Genomic DNA, 17,436 nt, shown 5'->3' on the forward strand with positions numbered 1-17,436 from the left:
CATGTGTTCAAAGAACTGCCAGGCGGCTAAGAGATTGAGGCAGAGTGAACAAGAGGGAAAGAGGTCCAGGATAAGATTAGAGAGGCCTCAGGGACCCAGATCACTCTTGGAAGGCCATGAGCCACTGTGAGGACATAGTAGTTACTATTAATAAAATAGGAAGCCACTGGAGGCTGGCGGGCTGGGGTGGCACGGATGTGATGGTGTGTTAGCAGTCTCCCTCTGTCTGCAGCACAAAGAATAAGCATGTGTGTGCAGAAGTAAGGGGCACACCATCAAAAAACAGCGTTCCACTGAGGGCTTATCAAAGTGGTCTTGGTTACTCTGAATCACAGAAAAATAAATAAATACAGAAACCCCCTCACCTCCACCTGGTTAACACGACCCTGTTCCTCTTTGGGCTTGTGCTTGCCGAAGCCGAGTTTGAGGAAAACTGCATTTTGGAAATATCACAGCTTAGAAGTGGTCTTAGAGAACAGCAGGTTGGCAGTGACCCATTACATGCAACATGAGGAAAGTAAAACCGAGAAACTTGGCGGGACTGCCTCTGATGCTCAGGTCTTTGCTGCTCTCCCCGTCCCCTCCATACTCTCCGTGTGAGATCAGCAAATGAAAACGGTGGCAGGGGAAGGCATGTGTGCTTGCTTGTCTTATTCTCAATCACAGAGAAGCCTGAGTGACTTTTTTTTATATAAATTCAGGGCCACTAACAACAATGAAACTAGACGCGTCCCATTGTCAGCCATGTATCAGGTTAAATCTGTATTTATGACTTGGACTGTTTGTTATTTGTAGAGAATCGCTGCCAATAGGGGCCTCAGCCCATGCCTGCAGGTTCTGCCGCTGACTCACCCCCCCCCCCCCCCCCCCGGCTTCCATGTGAGGACCCGTTCGAGATCCTTGGTTAAGCAGAATCTCATTTAAGAAGAGATTCCTTTAAAATGATCATTGAAAGATCTATAAACCTCAAGTAAAATAATTCTTGGTTTGGACTTTTTTTAAATGTTAGAGCTAACAAACATTTTTTAGAAAACTTGGCCTTTTTGCCATCTCATTTGGCAAAAATCTACTGCCCAAATCCAGCTTGTCCCTTCTGGCTTCCAGTCCAAACGTTAAACGTATGCTGTCATTTTCATCTGGAATCTTTTTTATTGTCCTGTGTCACTTGGGAGTGTCATTGACAAGTCACAAACAAATGATGTGTGTTTCCAGAGATCACTTGATAATTTTACTCATAAATAAGCATACACCCTTCACCTTTGTGCCAAGCTTTTGTTTATAAAAAATCATCTGTGAAAACAAAGGGTGAAATGTTCCTGTTCTTAAATGCTAATCCTCTGTGCAAATGTAAGTATGATGCAAACTAGCAATGCATACCATCATTTAACTGTATAATCCACCAGCGTGGCTAAATATCGTGTCCTGCCAGGGTGTCCTATTTAAACTTGAGATGCAATGTTTGATTGATTGGAAAAGAAAGCTTTTTGCTACAGTCTCATTTCTATAGATAATCTGAGCTAAGTAAATATTAAAATGGGGAATTTTCAGAAGCAGGATTGTCTTTACTCCGGAGAAGCTGTTTGACCTGGAGGGAGATCTCGAATGAGAAATACCTCTGGCATTAATGGTTTCATAGCCTGTGGTATTGATAATAATGGATAAAATATTTATTATAAAGAGAAAAGATATTTTAAACTGATTATCCAGCTCTGGTTACACTTATATTAAGCTTGCGGATGAACCGACCCCCGCACCCTCCCCCCCAAGTCGATTGGGTTCCATTGTAGAGCCAACAGCATGGGCTGCAATATACACGGGAACATCGGGCATAGGAAGAAAACAGCAATGTCTTTGTGATTCCACGTCCCCCAAGTACACCCAGTGGCTGGAGACCTGAGGTCTGAAGGACTGTTTCTGCTCATTTTATTCTCATTATATTCGGTTGGAACCCCACCCAGGTTGTTGGGACCTCCATGCCCTCCATAGTTCCTAGCAGGAAATGGTTCTTTCTCCTCAGTGAGGAATATCTTGAGAAAAATCAAGCGGTTCCACCCCTCTGCCCAGATGTTATCACACTGGAATCATGGCACTGGCTGGAGACCAAACAGCAGCTACAGCTGGAAGAGTCTTCTGGGTGCGGTGTCTCTCACCTCACTGCTGCCCCAGGTTTGATTCAGGTGGTGTGGCTGCCCCACCCTCCTGGTTCCCTTTCTCTCTGTCTCTCCGTTTAGGTTCTTCCCAAAGCAGTGTATTCAGGTACAGAGAATGACCTAGAAGGAAAGTCCCCCTCAACGAAAAAGGGCAATAACAATAAAAATGACAATAGCTGCTAAATACTGGGAAGGGACTAGCCGCCAGGCAGTGTGCTGAATGCTTTCCAAATGTTTTCTCTTCTAATCCCTTTCGTGGCCCTTGGAGCTAGGCACTGGAATTATCTTTATCAGAACTGGGGGCTTAGAGAGGTACAGTAACTTACCCAAGAGCATGCAGCCAGAAAGTGGCAGAACCAAGATTTGAAATTTAACCCGCTTTTTCTATCTCCCAAGTGAATGTTTTAACAGGAACATTTTGGATATCTCCCTATCCCGGACAGGGAGCAGTAAGATCTTTATTGTCAACACGCCAGTGTCCTTAATACACAGTGACAGAGGCAGCTCTCAGATGCTCCTGGCATTAGGGGAGACTTCCCGGGTTCCCACCAGCATACAGCTTTCAGCAGCTGCTAGTTCTCTCTGGGGTCTTCCCTTGGGAGCTCTTCACAGATGCTTTGATAATGGGACATCTGTTGATAGGGGCTTCCAGCAGCTGCCCCCCTGGAGTCCTCATGTGTCTCACCTCCTTTGGGCTCCACCCTGGAGATGCAAGGTCCTGAGGGTCAGGCTACATGAGATGAGCTGCTTACCCAGCGCAATAGCAGGACTGTGGCTTAGGGGAGAGCCAAATTATGGCTAAGAAGAGAGGCAAAATGTCTCAACCAGAAGCAGGGTCGAGCATCAGGCCAAAGGGTGGGAAATGACTCCAAGCAAAAAAATTGCAAGATCAGGAGATCCAAACTGTGGGAGCAGTGGAGGAAGCTGGAGGGAAGGTGGGTCAGGACAGGTAGCCAGTAATTCTACCCACACGGCACCGTGTGGAGAGGTAGGGAGCCATTTGGCTGATTGGTCAGTTTGTCTGTTATCTGTCTGGTTTTTGTGTGGAATGGGGCCCACAGAAAGAGATGGGCCTGGGGAGGGAATGGTCCTGAGTAGTCCTAGTATACATGGCCTTTAACAGTTTGACTGCAACAGGTCAGCTGACCATTACTCTTCCCGCCCCATTGTGGGGGGCCATCCACAGCTGCATCGGTGTTTCTCCACAGATGCCTTCTGGGTGAAAGCCAGCTCCGTTAGGGAATGTATGCATCCTTGAACTGCATTAAGGACAGCAAACATGTAGAATAACAGAGCATCTCACTTAGCTCCATTTGCTAAGACCTTGTGCAGACCCACTGACTGTCCTTATTCCAAATGAACGCTTAAACTCTATAAAGAAATCCATCAGATGGGTTACAGTAAACACTCTTTTACACCTTACTGTTGTATTCAAAACTGGAAAAATAGGAAATGTGGCCAATTCCAAAATTTGGGGACTTACGAAGGCAGTCTCAGAATTAGGCTTGGCATGCCAGATCTATAAGTTAATGATACTTATATTTGAATGATCCTTTCAAAGAGTTAACATTTGAAGTTCCATCCAGGGAAGGAAGCTAAGAGATGTTCTTGTACTTTTCTAATGGTTAGTAGGTGGATTTGCAATAGAGACAGACACACAGGGATCGTTCACCTGGGCTCTGGAATCAAGACACCTTGAGTTTAAAACCCACTTACAAACTGCATAGCCTCGAACACATTACTTAACATAGAGCCACTTCTCTGTGACCCAGATTACTTACTTGTCAAGTGGAAAATATAATGCCTACTTCAAAGGGTTATTGTGGGGATTCAATGAGATAATTTTTATAAAGCACAGAGCACAAGGTCTGGCTCCTGAAAAGTGTTCCAAAAGTTTTACTGTCATTATCATCATTATGATTACTATTATCACCATCATCATTATTACCCTCCCCAATTCTTCAATTACTTTCCCAAGCTTCTGCTAATCTTTTACTTGGACTCTATCTCTTAGGCCTGAGTCACTAGAGAATTCGTTACATGAAAGTGTTTGCCAAAGAATGTGCTTAGGAAGTTCACAGCTGGTCTCTTTTGTTCTAATATCTAAGGTTAGGGTTAACCCTCACTGACTTCTTGTTTTATTAATCATGCCTTGACATGGACTGTTTATAAAGTTATGTTTCAAAAATAAGTAGCTTATGTGAACCCGTCTATATTTTCAGCCTAAATCAACTCTCAGTTAATTTGCTATTCACTGAGAGAAGCAGTACTGCCTTGATTTGTCCCAAACCTGTCTTCTCTGAAGGAAGCTCCTTAGTTCTAATTTTTGAACAAAAGAGCTTCTCAGGGTTTTTTTTGGTTTTAAGTAAATGTCTAATAAAACATCAGTGACCATCTTTTCGATCATTCTCAATCTGTCAACCTAATACTAATATTTACTAGTTTATATAATTTTACCAACCTTTGGTAATCACTTCCTACAGATTGTGAGGTTTTATTTTGGGGATAATCGTTAAGTGGTTGTTTTCATGAGTTTAAAAAATAGTTTTGGCCTTTATTGACAATAGATATTCCTTAAGGTGGTGGTCTCCATCTAGTGGACAAATTTTTATATTACAGCCTACATAGAAAAATAAAGCCCCTACGATATCTCGTATCAAGCATTTTATTGACCTATTAATAAATTTTTGGTTTTAATAAGTAGCATTATTGTAAAGACTATTAAATATTTTAAGATACTTAGCACTATTTTTTTCCAAAACTTACAGTGAAAAGTTTCTTTAAGAAGTTGCTTAACTTAATTGGAAAAATTGTAATAATAAAAAAAGAATTTACTGATTTGGGGGATTGTATTGGTATTACTCAGTTGAACTGTCACATTCCTGTATCTCTTATATTTCTGCTTATGCATAGCAGTGAGTATTTTTATTAAAACAGTAAGAGCATCTTGATATTGAAGGGAAATAGACATAAACGTTTTCTTATGTGTTCACATTAGGCCCTTCTCATACTGAAGAGCTGCAATGACTGTGTCCCCAGAGCAGAAATCTCCCCTTTTTTCTTCCCATTCAAAGGACTTTAGTGTCTTTCAGCTGCATACTAAATACCTTCAAAAGCCCTCTTAAAATACTACTATTATATGAAAATTTCTCAGAAGTCTGGATTAAACCCAGCTTGGATTAATCTTATCACCTTTATTTTTGTATCTTAGTGTGCTCATAATAGGTACTTAACAAGTGCTCATTTATTTTATTTTATTTATTTTTTTAAAGATTTCATTTATTTATTTGACAGAGAGAGACACGGTGAGAGAGGGAACGCAAGCAGGGGGAGTGGGAGAGGGAGAAGCAGGCCCCCCCGCGGAGCAGGGAGCCCGAGGCGGGGCTCGATCCCAGGACCCTGGGATCATGACCTGAGCCGAAGGCAGACGCCCAACGACTGAGCCACCCAGGCGCCCCAACAAGTGCCATTTAATTAAGCATATCCAAGAAGAGCTTGTCTGAGGTCCTGAATAAGTCTCTCCTGATTGGAGATCCTTTCCCCCTCTGGCCACCCTCAGGATTGCCCAAAGTCCCACATGCATGAAGTGCCTTGTCCAGGTGAAACAGATGTCCCCTGCTTGCACGTCACAGTTGCTAACATACATTTATGGTTTACACAATTATTCATTAGAGCTGGAAGAGTTTCAGGAACAGTAGATGATTAAATCTAGTTAGCTCAGTAACTTTGGTCAATTAACTTTTCTAGGAACTGGTATCCATGTCTATAAAATGACTCTGTTCAACTCGAGAACTTCTCATTGTCTTTTGTGACCAAATAAATACATCTATAAAGTGATGTAATTCTTTAAAAAATTTAAATTGGAAAACTTATATATGAATGGCCAAATTAGATTATGGGTTTTTCCTTTTTTTTTTTTTTTTTTTTACTAGATGGATTAATTTGGAGTCAGTGTTTCTTATTTAGTTATAGACTCATAGGTGATTCATGAAACATCAAACCCTTCACTTATCTTCCACATTGGCCTCCAATCTTGGGGTCATAACACTATTTATTAATAACTCCAATGGAGAAAGTAAAAGAATGTTTTTAAATTAGCTAGTTAATAGTTTGGGTAAATGTAATAGGAAAAACATTGATAACAACTAAACTTGAATTCATTTATTTATTCGTTCAACAGTTTTTTAAACCACGTACTTACTGGGCTATCTGAGCTATTACAGTCCTCTCATAAGAGCATGTGAGACTTGACGTTAATACTGGTTGATATCTGACTAGAAAAGCTCTTTGTAGAAAGTTTATCTCAATTGTAAGGACCGTGACGTTAAGAACTGTGCATTTGTGGTTCTATCTTTTCCCAACTGTAATTGCCCAGCACAGTACCTTCTATTTATTCAGTCATCTATCCAAACCGCTTAGTAACGGTTTCTGAGCTGCCATGTGAAGTGCTAAGAACACTCAGAGTCTCTATTCTCAGAGAACTAACAGTCTAGGAATGGAGACCAAGTGGTAAGCATTTTCAGTTCATTGTAAATACTACCAATAGGGAGCAGGGAGATGTCCTGGGAGCACAGAGAAAGGCATTTCATAAAGGTGTGGGACATCAGGGCAGCTTTTCAGGGAAAGGATAAGTCTTCAAGGATGAGTAACAATGAGGTGGGGGATAAGAGGGTTGAGTAGTCAGGGGAGCAGGAGATTAGGTAATGATGGCCTGAGTGAGACAAGGAGGTGGTAGTTCAATGAGTGGAGCATAAAGTGGCTGATAGAAGAAGGTTGCATGTTGAGGTTGGGAAAATGGTTAATTGCAACTGAACATGGATAGTTCAGACTCTGTCAGTCTAGCCAAGAAATTCGGACTTTATCCTGAGGACAGTAGTGAACTACTAAAAGGTTTTGAACTGACAAAGATCATGGTCAGGTGTACACTTTAGGAAGACTCTCCACAGGGTTACAGAGTGGAAAATGGATTCAAGAGACTAACTTAAAGGGTCTTATAATAATGTAGGTGAGAGTTGATGAAATCCTGAACTTAATATATTAGATTTGGGGATGGAGGGAAATGGATATAGCAGAAATTCGTGTTTGGATGGGTGTAGGCAGGAGGAAGAGAGAGCCCAGGTTTGGGGAAGCGATGATGTTAGGCATATAATGGGAACTTGTTGAATTGAACCCAAATCATTACAGGATTACTATGTATTTGTTCTTTTCCTAAAGAATTTTAGTAGAACTATTCTTAGTAGAATGGTTCCTTAGTAGAATGTACTTAGTAGAACTATTCTTTGCAGAATGATTCCTTTTTAACTCAAGTTTAGAGAGACACATGTCTTGTATCTAGTTGATTAACAAAAGTACCCAAAACTTAAGGAAGACAAGAATATGAAGCTATGTGTCCTTTTTTACTTTTGTGTGTTTTAATATTATCATTTCTTAATAGTGGGAATCAGCTGTACATGTTCCCACTTTGACTTCCTAAACCGAAATCTCCCTTTACTAAAATATCAACATGTAAGCATTCATAACAATGTTATTCCTTCTCCTTCTTCTACAGTTTTGATGTGGACAATGGCACATCTGCGGGACGGAGTCCCTTAGATCCCATGACCAGCCCAGGATCTGGGCTAATTCTCCAAGCAAACTTTGTCCACAGTCAACGTCGAGAGTCCTTTCTGTATCGATCCGACAGCGATTATGACCTGTCTCCAAAGTCTATGTCCCGGAACTCCTCCATTGCCAGTGATATGTAAGTACAATGATGAGAAAAGGGAAGAGGGAGCTTCTCTAGAAAATCAGGTACATTTATCTGGTCGGTTGGTGACATAAGAAAACCAATGACATTTGTTCAACTGCATCATTCTCTATGTTTGAAAGAATAGTGAGTAAAATTATACAAGCTGAAGATAAATGGTAGATTTAACTTGAGTACCCTGTCACTCTTGAAAAGAAACATTTATTTTCTCGGAGAATACAGTCTGAGAAAAGTGAAAATTAAATATTTAATGGTAACAGTTATACTTAAAATATTAGCTTATATTCATGTAGGACCTGAGTTTTAGCTACCTAGCCACATGAACATTTCCTAATATTTCAAAATGCTTTAAACTCAGTTTGAAAAGCTTGTGGTAATAGAATGAATAGCAGTTTGAGTATATCTCAGTTGAGGTACTCTATAGATGTTTGTACTGGTTTGCCACATCATTTGAGAGATCTTGGGAGGGTTTTGCTAAAATTAAACCATTTTTGGAATATTAATCACTAGAGGCAAGCACTGAAAACATTAGACAGATTTGAATATCATTTAAGACATGGCACAGCTTGGAAAATAATTAAAACTGATAAGCAGGTTTGCAGATCATATACCGTCGTTAACTCGTTTTCTCAGAACACTCCGTTTTTGTGTTTACTGTTGGTTCATTAGTATTCTAATTTCTGGAAGCTCCTAATTAGGACCTTATTCTCACTCAATACTTGTGCTATCATTTGTAACTGCCCCTGTATAGAGTCGGTCTCTACTTTCCTCCTCTGCATCTGGACGTTTGTCCCATAACACTCACCATCTTTCATGACACCATCTCAAAAACTCAGTACAAGTTGCAATTCATCATATAGGAATTAGGTGGTATGGGGCCCCTGAGGGTCAGTGTTATTCATGTTATGCCAACAGATGATCAACGTATGCCCAATAGGTGTAAATGAGGCTCTAGAAATGAAATCATGTTTTACGCATTTCTCACAACCTATGGTTCTGGTTGCCATTTTATTAATAGCTGTAAGATGATGATACTATATTCTTTCCAGGAATGAACAACGAAACTGCAGTCATTTTGATTCAAATACTGAATTACTAAACTCCTCTTTTGTAGCTGTCTTTATTTGAAGTACTGCAGGAGATACAAGAAAACTGTAAGACAGGATTCTTGATCTCAGTTAACTAATCATCTCATGGAATGACAGGTCTCAGATCTAGTCATTACTGGGAAAGATGACATGTAAGCCCTAATGTGTGTCCCTGTGAGCTACAGGTAAAGGCGTCTCACCACCTAGCTTTCATTATGCACAGATCTAGACCATCTTTCCAAAAATATTTAATCTACTTTTGTTTTTCTCTGCTTTTTTGGCAATGAAACTTTCAGTCAGCTCTAGGTCTCCCTATCCTCCTGCCTCTATCCCACAGATCTACATCTGTTCTCTATGGTTCCTTACCATGTTGTATTGCGTTGATATTCTGAAATCTATCTTCCATTCCTATTGACCTCAGAAAATCCATTAATTTAAGTAATATTTCTCAGTTACCCATAGGGTGGAAGGAATGGTGCCAGTTGTTAGAAGAAATATAAGGTGCATCTCATCTCCTGGCCTTATCACTGTGTGTCCTCTCTTCCTTCCTGCTCACAAACCTCCTCTTCACCAGCATATTTTATCACCTTGCAACATACTTCCCCAAAATATAGCCCCGACCTCTGGTCTGTGCTTTGGGAAACTCTTTTGTGTATGGGTTCAACTATCAGCTTTCATCAAATGACATACTGTTCAATATCTCTTGCCCTGCAACCTCAGTTGAGCTCCAGATATGTAACACTTAAATGCTTTCTGGGAATTTATAGTTTCTATTCAACTATTATGCTCATTATTAGTATATGTTCATCATTAGTTCATTGTATAATGTGGACAATGGTGTCCATTTTTCTACACCCCAAAACAACTTGCTTTTCCCAATGGCCCAGTCTCTATGTTATTTTTGTCCCATATTCTCACGTTTGAAATTCAAGACATTCATTTACTCATTCACACATAATGAAAACACTTATTGAGCAAATATGGTATATTCAAAGCTGCCAATCTGCAGATAGTGGGAAGGCTGACGTTTTAGACCATTATAATAAAAAATGGTGAGCACCATCCTTGAGGCATTTACAAAACTATGGGAGCAGAGAGAGGAGAAGGACAGTTTGCCAGTCAGGAAAAGGCAGCTAAGGGGGGTAACATTTGCATAAGGAGAGGCCTAGAAAATCATGGCTCACTTAAACAGCGACAGTCTGGTTGATGTCAATAGTGAAATGTGGCAGGAGAGAAAGAAGATTTGAATCCAGTCTATGGGACCTGAGAGTCACAGAGGTTTTTAGCTGGGATTTGACATGCTCATATTCTTATTTTTATTGCTTCTGATTACTCTATTGTTAAATGATTGTAGAGAGTGAAGTGACTATGGGCAAGTAGATCATGTTAAAATTTGTAGAAACAAAGTTCGCTAAACATAATGCAAGCCCAGGTGAAGGAAGTAGAGGTTGGATGATGAAGTTGGTCTAGTGGCAGGAGGCTTACAAAATGGTGTGTGTGTGTGTGTGTGTGTGTGTGTGTGTGTGTGTGTGTTGGGGGACAGCCAGTGGGTAGGAAAATCAAAAAGGATGCTGAAGTTTTCACCCTGAACAAGTAAGTGAGTGATGATATTGACTTGAGGAACACAGGTTAGAGGGTGGACAACATGATGGCAGATAATGGCTAATGAATTTGGGTTTTACATGATAGAGGATAGAACTCTATGGGAAATGAGACTACAGTTAAAGGATAAGAGCAGAGAGCAGAAACAACTGTCCAGAGGATGAGGAGAAATTAGAAGAACCAGTTACCTTCTATAATTGCTAGGTTTGGGTTGATACCTGAGTGAAGATAATAGAACTAGAAGCCCACTGGGTTGAGGAGTGAATTCAAAGCAGAGATATCAGCAGATGCAAGCATCTCTTTCAAAGTTGACAAGTTAAAGGGGTAAAGGGACTAAAGCTGCTTCAGGGAGAATTAGGTTCAAAGAAAAGTTTCTTTGAATTCAGGACACTTGAGCTGAGGCAAGGAGGGGACATTAAATATGGAGCTGTAGCTGCTGACAAAAATAACCATCATGAGCTCAAGTAAGGGATTAACTTCGGAAAAGTCATAGACAAGTGATGTCACCTATTTCCTAAAATTGATTTTTGGATACCAGTGTATAGATTATTTCTCTTAGACCCTCTACTCTAGTAAAGATTAAATATTCCATGCATTTTATGAAAAGTCTATATTTTATATTTAAATGGTGCTTTTCTTTCCAAAGCAAACTTACAAGGGTGACCTCATTTTTCCCTGTACCTACTCAAGAGTTTCTTTATTTGACTGGACTCATGTAAGAATGACAAATTGAATCAGGCCTTGATGCAACTCTATAAACTTTTGAAAAATAGTGTCTTGACATGTTCAGCTTTCTCATTCCCCCTGGATATTACACTGGAGCAATAAGATTATAGGCTCTTGGAAAGCATACTTTCTACTAGGAAGATCAAGTTTCTCTGAGAAGCAAGGTGAACAGGATAAATAATTACCATTTTAGTCTTTAATCTGATAGTACACATATCTTCTATACATAAAGGATTATGCCTTCTCTTCATTTGACTCCAAACGTGGCCACATGTAAACCTCTATTTTCTTATCTCACCTAGTTTCTGAGAATGCTGGGAAGATTATTCAGTGTCTGTAATCAACTGTCCTTTACAGGGAATAACATCATCATATGTCTTAATCACTTTTGATGATTTTATATTTATTGTTCCAGTTAACATTTCCATTGAGAAAACCCCTTAGAAACCTCAAATACAAACAGTACCAGTGAAGGTCTGTGCTTATCTGTGTGAGTGAATTGTTTTGGAGAACTTTTAAATGCTCTTTAACTTGAAATATAATTGTTTAATTTATTGAAAAAGTGAGGTGGAAAATCATTGCTTCCTTAATAGATGGGATGTCATCATCCTATCTTCTATAAATAGATACTAGTTAAATAGTGGAGACGTCGGGAGAAAATAAGACTAATAATGGCTATAATGATAATCATAGCACTCATTGGCTGTATATGTCACCCTTCACTGGGCAAGTATTTTCACAACTACAATCTGATACTTTGATTACTTTGATACTTTGCATAGTCCTATGGATAGAAACATCATTCTGCCATTTTATAATTAAGAGATCCAAGGTCCTCACAGCTTAAACTTTTTTAAAAGCACGGCAAACATTTGGATCATTTCTAGAACATTATGTTGATAATGCCATTATAAACAAAGTGCTGGGAACTGTTGCAGCAGAAACTGCTAAGAAATAGAAGTCACTGTTGATCAAATTCTTTTGACCAAATGGATTACTTGGCATTATGAAAATTTGGTTTTTAATTATATTTTAAGAATAAAATTAAATAAAAGCTCAGGTGTGTCAAAGAAACAGTAAAGAAAATATGTGACTGATTTTTCTTGGAAAATATATACAAATCTATAGGATAAGGCTAAACTTCGCATCTAAACAACTAGCTTATTTAAGGCAAAAGAAATTTCTGGCAACTTCTGCTCAGAAGACTGCCACATAGTTTGTTCAATGTGTCCCCCGTAGCAAGAATAATAAGAAAGAGGAAAATTTTCAGTATTAGCATAAGCACAGTAGAGAAATAAATACATGAAAAGTGAATTTAGACTACCATTAATAGTAAGAGGTATCTTATAACAATAGAAATGACTACATAGCAGAAGGTTGCCCAAATGCTGTCATGAAGAAACATGAAGAAAATTACAGAATAAATGAGTAATTGCATAAAATGTATGCAGTTGTTTCCCTCTTAAAGTTCCTCAAAATGCATTTACAATTGTTTTAACTTCTGAATAACAGTTATTTCTCTTGTTGCACTCCCTCCAGGAATGTATTGTTGTTTGTATTTGCAAATACACGGATATCCTGGGAAATTTAACAGGAGAATTATCAGAGACAAGACAAATAGAATTTAGTCCTAAAACTATGAGTTTATTGAGGACAAGGTGCCTGGCAAACCACTTCAGTTAAAAAGTTTTTCGGTTCACCTGGATAACGGGCCTTCTAGTCCATATCTTCTGCTGAATAAACATTAACATAGAGAATCCAGAGGCAATGCAAGTAGCTCTTTAGCCATACTTAGATACTTATATATACAGAAGAGGGGGGACAGGTGGAGAAGGGGCAACAAGAAGGAGGTGAGTGGACTCAACATACCATAGAACACTGGGGCCCACTTGGCAGTCTAGCTCATTAGTCCCCATCATCTTATAGAAGTGCAAGACTGCATTGATCAGTCCCTTGATCAGCCGCATGTGGACATTCTCCCAGGTAATGGATATTATCCCTCATCCGCTTCTCAAATTGCTACCCTTTCTTTAGCAGGTAGCAACTCCCTCACCACCTCTTGAGCCCTAATGAGAGTTTTCAGTCCTAGCCATTCTTTGCCACTTCTTGAGTAGGATGATGCTGTGCCCCTAGTCCTGAGTTTGAAAAAGGAAGGATGATTGTTGATCTGTCTGTTCATCTCTTCTGTTACAGGTTACATTATTCTTGCTTGGCCTTACTAGGGGATCTCTAAAAGGAAAAATAAGGGGCACCTGGGTGGCTCAGTAGGTTAACCTTCTGCCTTTGGCTCAGGTCATGATCTCAGGGTCCTGGGATCAAGCCCAGGGCGGGGCTCCCTGCTCAACTGGGAGTCTGCTTCTCCCTCTGCCTCTACCCCCTGTCTGTGCTCTCTCCCCCCACCCAAATAAATAAACAAAATTGTCAAAAAAGAAAAAGATATGTTGCATTACAAAAGTTCTAGTCCTCCTGGGTTCTACATGAAAAGTTTATAGTCCCATCTAGCTAGATTTTAGATCTTATTACACCAGTGAGTCCATCTCCTTTCTTAACCTTGATTTACCATTTGAGAATCCTCTAACATTGTCTAAACATGGAAAGGTATCATGGCCACATAATCTCTGCCCAAATTCCTGAATTTTCTCGACTAAGGAGTTCTCATCAATGCATGCATGGTGTGAGAGTAACAAGACCAGGGCCAGGGTTCTCAAAACATGTACTGAGGTCCCTGGGGCACCCCAGGAACTCACGTGGCTGCTTGGGATATATTAAGGGAAACATCAAACATTACTTTTCTTTCTGTGATACCATAGCTTTGCAAAACTGAGTTTTTGAGGATTGCTGTGATCAAAAGCAGGTGCTACACAAAAATCAACATGGAACACAAGATATGGGGGAGGCAGCGTCCGATCTTATTCCAAAGTGAGAAGTTGTGTAGACCTCAACAGGCACTGAACTGCTGTGACAAACCTTTATTCAACAATTTGGACCTAACCACTTAATACTTGGAACTCTTTGTTATTTCTTTTGGCCGGTGATTTGCCGTAAACAATTACTGAGAAGCTAAGAGTGTTGTGAACTGAGAAAGTCTGAGAACCTCTGTGTTAGGGTGTTTATACATGTCCTTAGGACTGGAGCTAAATCAAATGTCTGTGTGAAGAGAGATTTTGTTAAGAGAAAGAAAAAAACAACTTGACAGATTTAAAGCCTTGAACTTCTTGATGAGCTCTAGAGTAGAGAACTTGTTCCATTTCTAATTCTGTTAGGACCCCAAGTAGAGAAAATCTTTTATTATTGTCAAAAGCAGTATTACTTTGATAATGAGCCCGATAAAGCAGGCTTTTTCTTCCATTCCCAGTGGGTTGACCACTATTATTATTATTACTATAGAGAATTGAGGCAGACACTAACACTAGCCATTAAATACCAAGAACTCTATTGACAGAGTATTCTTGGGTCATTGGCTACTAGAATTACCTTCATTGCTACTTTTTTTCTTCTTCTCTTTTTTAAAAATTCCACTTCTTTGTCCAGTCACTGAGGTCATTTTATTTCTGTCTCAAGAAACCAAAACAACAACAAGAAAAAAACCATACACAAAAAAACAGGAGCTCCATGAATGGTAAAAAATAATACTTATAAAGTAGTTAAACATACTTCTTCAATCTTTGAATTAAGGAATTAAAAATATCAGCCAAGTACACATTTTATATGTTTTTAATCTCATGCTTTTAAAAAAAAATCATAAAAAAGACATTCTAATGTTCTGACATTTTGAATGATCTTGTTTGTTGATGCCAGAGGGTAAAACTAAAGACTTGAATTTAATGTATTACTCCAAGATGGCGTCAGTGTGTTTGGGTGTCACTGTACTGTGCTCCAGTCTTTTATTTTTTTTTTTTAAGATTTTATTTATTTATTTGAGAGAGAGAGCACAAGTGGGGAGGAGGGTCAGAGGGAGAGGGAGAAGCAGACTCCCCACTGAGCAGGGAGCCCAACGTGGGGCTCGATCCCAGGACCCCGGAATCATGACCCGAGCTGAAGGCATCCCCTTAACTGGCTGAGCCACCCAGGAGCCCCTACTCCAGTCTTTTAAATAACTAGTTATGTGTTCTAATATCCCTTGATTATTGCTGTCAAAATAATAGATATATCTTGAGGTTTTAGGGGACGTGGAGAAATAAATATTAGTCGTGAAAAGTTCTTAAAGCAGGTGGAAAAAGGAAAAGGAGAATGACCAAACATTAAAAGTTCATTATTTCTGGGGTGCCTGGATGACTCAGTCAGTTAAGCATCCAACTCTTGATTTCGGCTCAGGTCACGATCTCAGGGTTATGAAATACAGCCCCACAATGGGCTCTGCACTGGGCATGGAGCCTGCTTAAGACTCTCTCTCTCTCCCTCTGCCCCTCCCCTGCCATCACACTCTCTCAGTCTCTCAAAAAAAATTCATTATTTCTATGGTAAGATTTCTGCAATCTTTTACACCTTCAGGGGAATTTACCCTAATATTTAGCGTGCAGTTTTCCTTTCTGAATTTCCGTCATATCCTGTATGTTCCTTGGTGTTTGGACTCTAGTTGTAACTATGGAGGAAAAAAAAAGAAACAAAAAAATAGTCACCTGAGTGTTCCTCAACTCCCATACCTAAGAGAAAAAGGCACTGTGAAGATGAGCTATTTAAACTTCTAAATGTTTGATTATGCAGTTGTACTTTTACCTTAGACTTAATAAAGGGTAACATCTACTTTTTAAAAAAATGAGAAGAAAGGGTTGCTTAAAATAAAAATGATCACCCCACAATTCTGTGAGTCATCAGACCCCTGCCGGAGAGGAAACTTGGATCAACCTCGGTCAAGGAGGAACTGGCTTATTTTTCAGTGTGTACAAAGAACACAACCCCTCAGAGCAATTTGTGAGTAAAATAACTAAAATTAGGAAATTTTGAAAACCATCTTCAAGAAGAAAAACTAGCACAGTAGCCTGATCAGTGCTATCAATGCCGAGTGGCCCTTGGTGAGTGACTCGGGTTGAAATTATTGGTTCTTCCTCTCCCTTGACTTGTAAGGGGCAGATGGCCATTACAAAAGAGGTTCTAGTTCTTTCAGTTGTGGACCAGACCTGGTGGCTCTCATTTGTTTCCTTTCCCCAATGCTCTTTCCCCTGTGTATTTAGGAGGACTAAAATGAAAACAATGCGGCAGTATATTAGAAAATGAAAATTGTAAATTTTAAATTCTGATGATGGGTGGTAGGAATGGGCAGTTGGTGACAGGCCCGGAGAAAGAAGACAGTCCATTCCTGAGGGAGGTGCCCAGTCTGTGTCTTCGACCACATTCCAAATAAAGGAGTATATTAGTTGGTGCATTTTTAATGAGAGTGTCATGCTTTTCCTCATTCAGCAAATCTCGACAGTACCTACTCCATGCCAGGGTACTGTCTGAAGATGCCATAGACCCATGAAAACAAAAGAAAACTTTTGTTGGTATCATGCATTCCTGTCATTTTTTTGTAATTTCTACATAGGAGACTTATCCAGTCAATATTAAGATTCTTATAAATATATCCCTGTTTTCACTACCATATCAGTGACTTTAAATATTTATTTTGCTTGTCAGTCTTAGATCCTGAGCGAATTATTGTCTGAGCCTTTTAAGAAAAAGTAATCACAGTGCTGGAACATTTATGGGATGTGTTTCTTGAGATAAGATGTACTAAGGAGTATGAGTAACTCATTCTCACTAAACCCATGCAGTATGAAACATTCAAAGACAGACTATTACAAAAATGGACAAATAAAGCCTTCAACCAGACCCATGTTTTTTCTTCAGAAAAACCAAATAAAGAGTATCAAACACTGGGCTTTGCTATCAGATTCCTGGCACTTTGTTGTGTAGCTCAGGTGAGATTTGCTGAAGAAATAGTGCAATTATTCCACCTGCCTATCGCAATTTCTCTCTGGTTTTGTGTCAGCTTTCCATTAATTGTCTTGAGATTTGGGGGGTTTTCTTAACCTTGGTGCAGAAAAATGTGTTGTCATTGATTAGTGGACAGTTATGTCTAGACATCTGTAAGGCATCAGTTCCTACAACTTCTCACTGGAAGAGGGCAAGTTAAAAACAGGAAGAG

General features: G+C 39.5%; 1 protein-coding gene across 8 annotated transcripts in view; it reads left to right on the forward strand.

Annotated features, from left to right (window-relative positions):
• Positions 1-17,436, forward strand: part of PDE4D (phosphodiesterase 4D) — a 1,449,177-nt gene that overhangs the window by 1,210,547 nt on the left and 221,194 nt on the right. For all 8 annotated transcript variants that reach the window (XM_032403448.1, XM_032403447.1, XM_032403446.1 and 5 more), the window contains one exon: positions 7,699-7,890. In XM_032403448.1, the coding sequence (XP_032259339.1) occupies positions 7,699-7,890 (192 nt within the window). The remainder of the gene's footprint in view (positions 1-7,698; positions 7,891-17,436) is intronic.

The sequence above is a fragment of the Phoca vitulina genome, unplaced genomic scaffold (assembly GCF_004348235.1).
Source record: "Phoca vitulina isolate PV1807 unplaced genomic scaffold, GSC_HSeal_1.0 scaffold6, whole genome shotgun sequence".
NCBI lineage: Eukaryota > Metazoa > Chordata > Mammalia > Carnivora > Phocidae > Phoca > Phoca vitulina.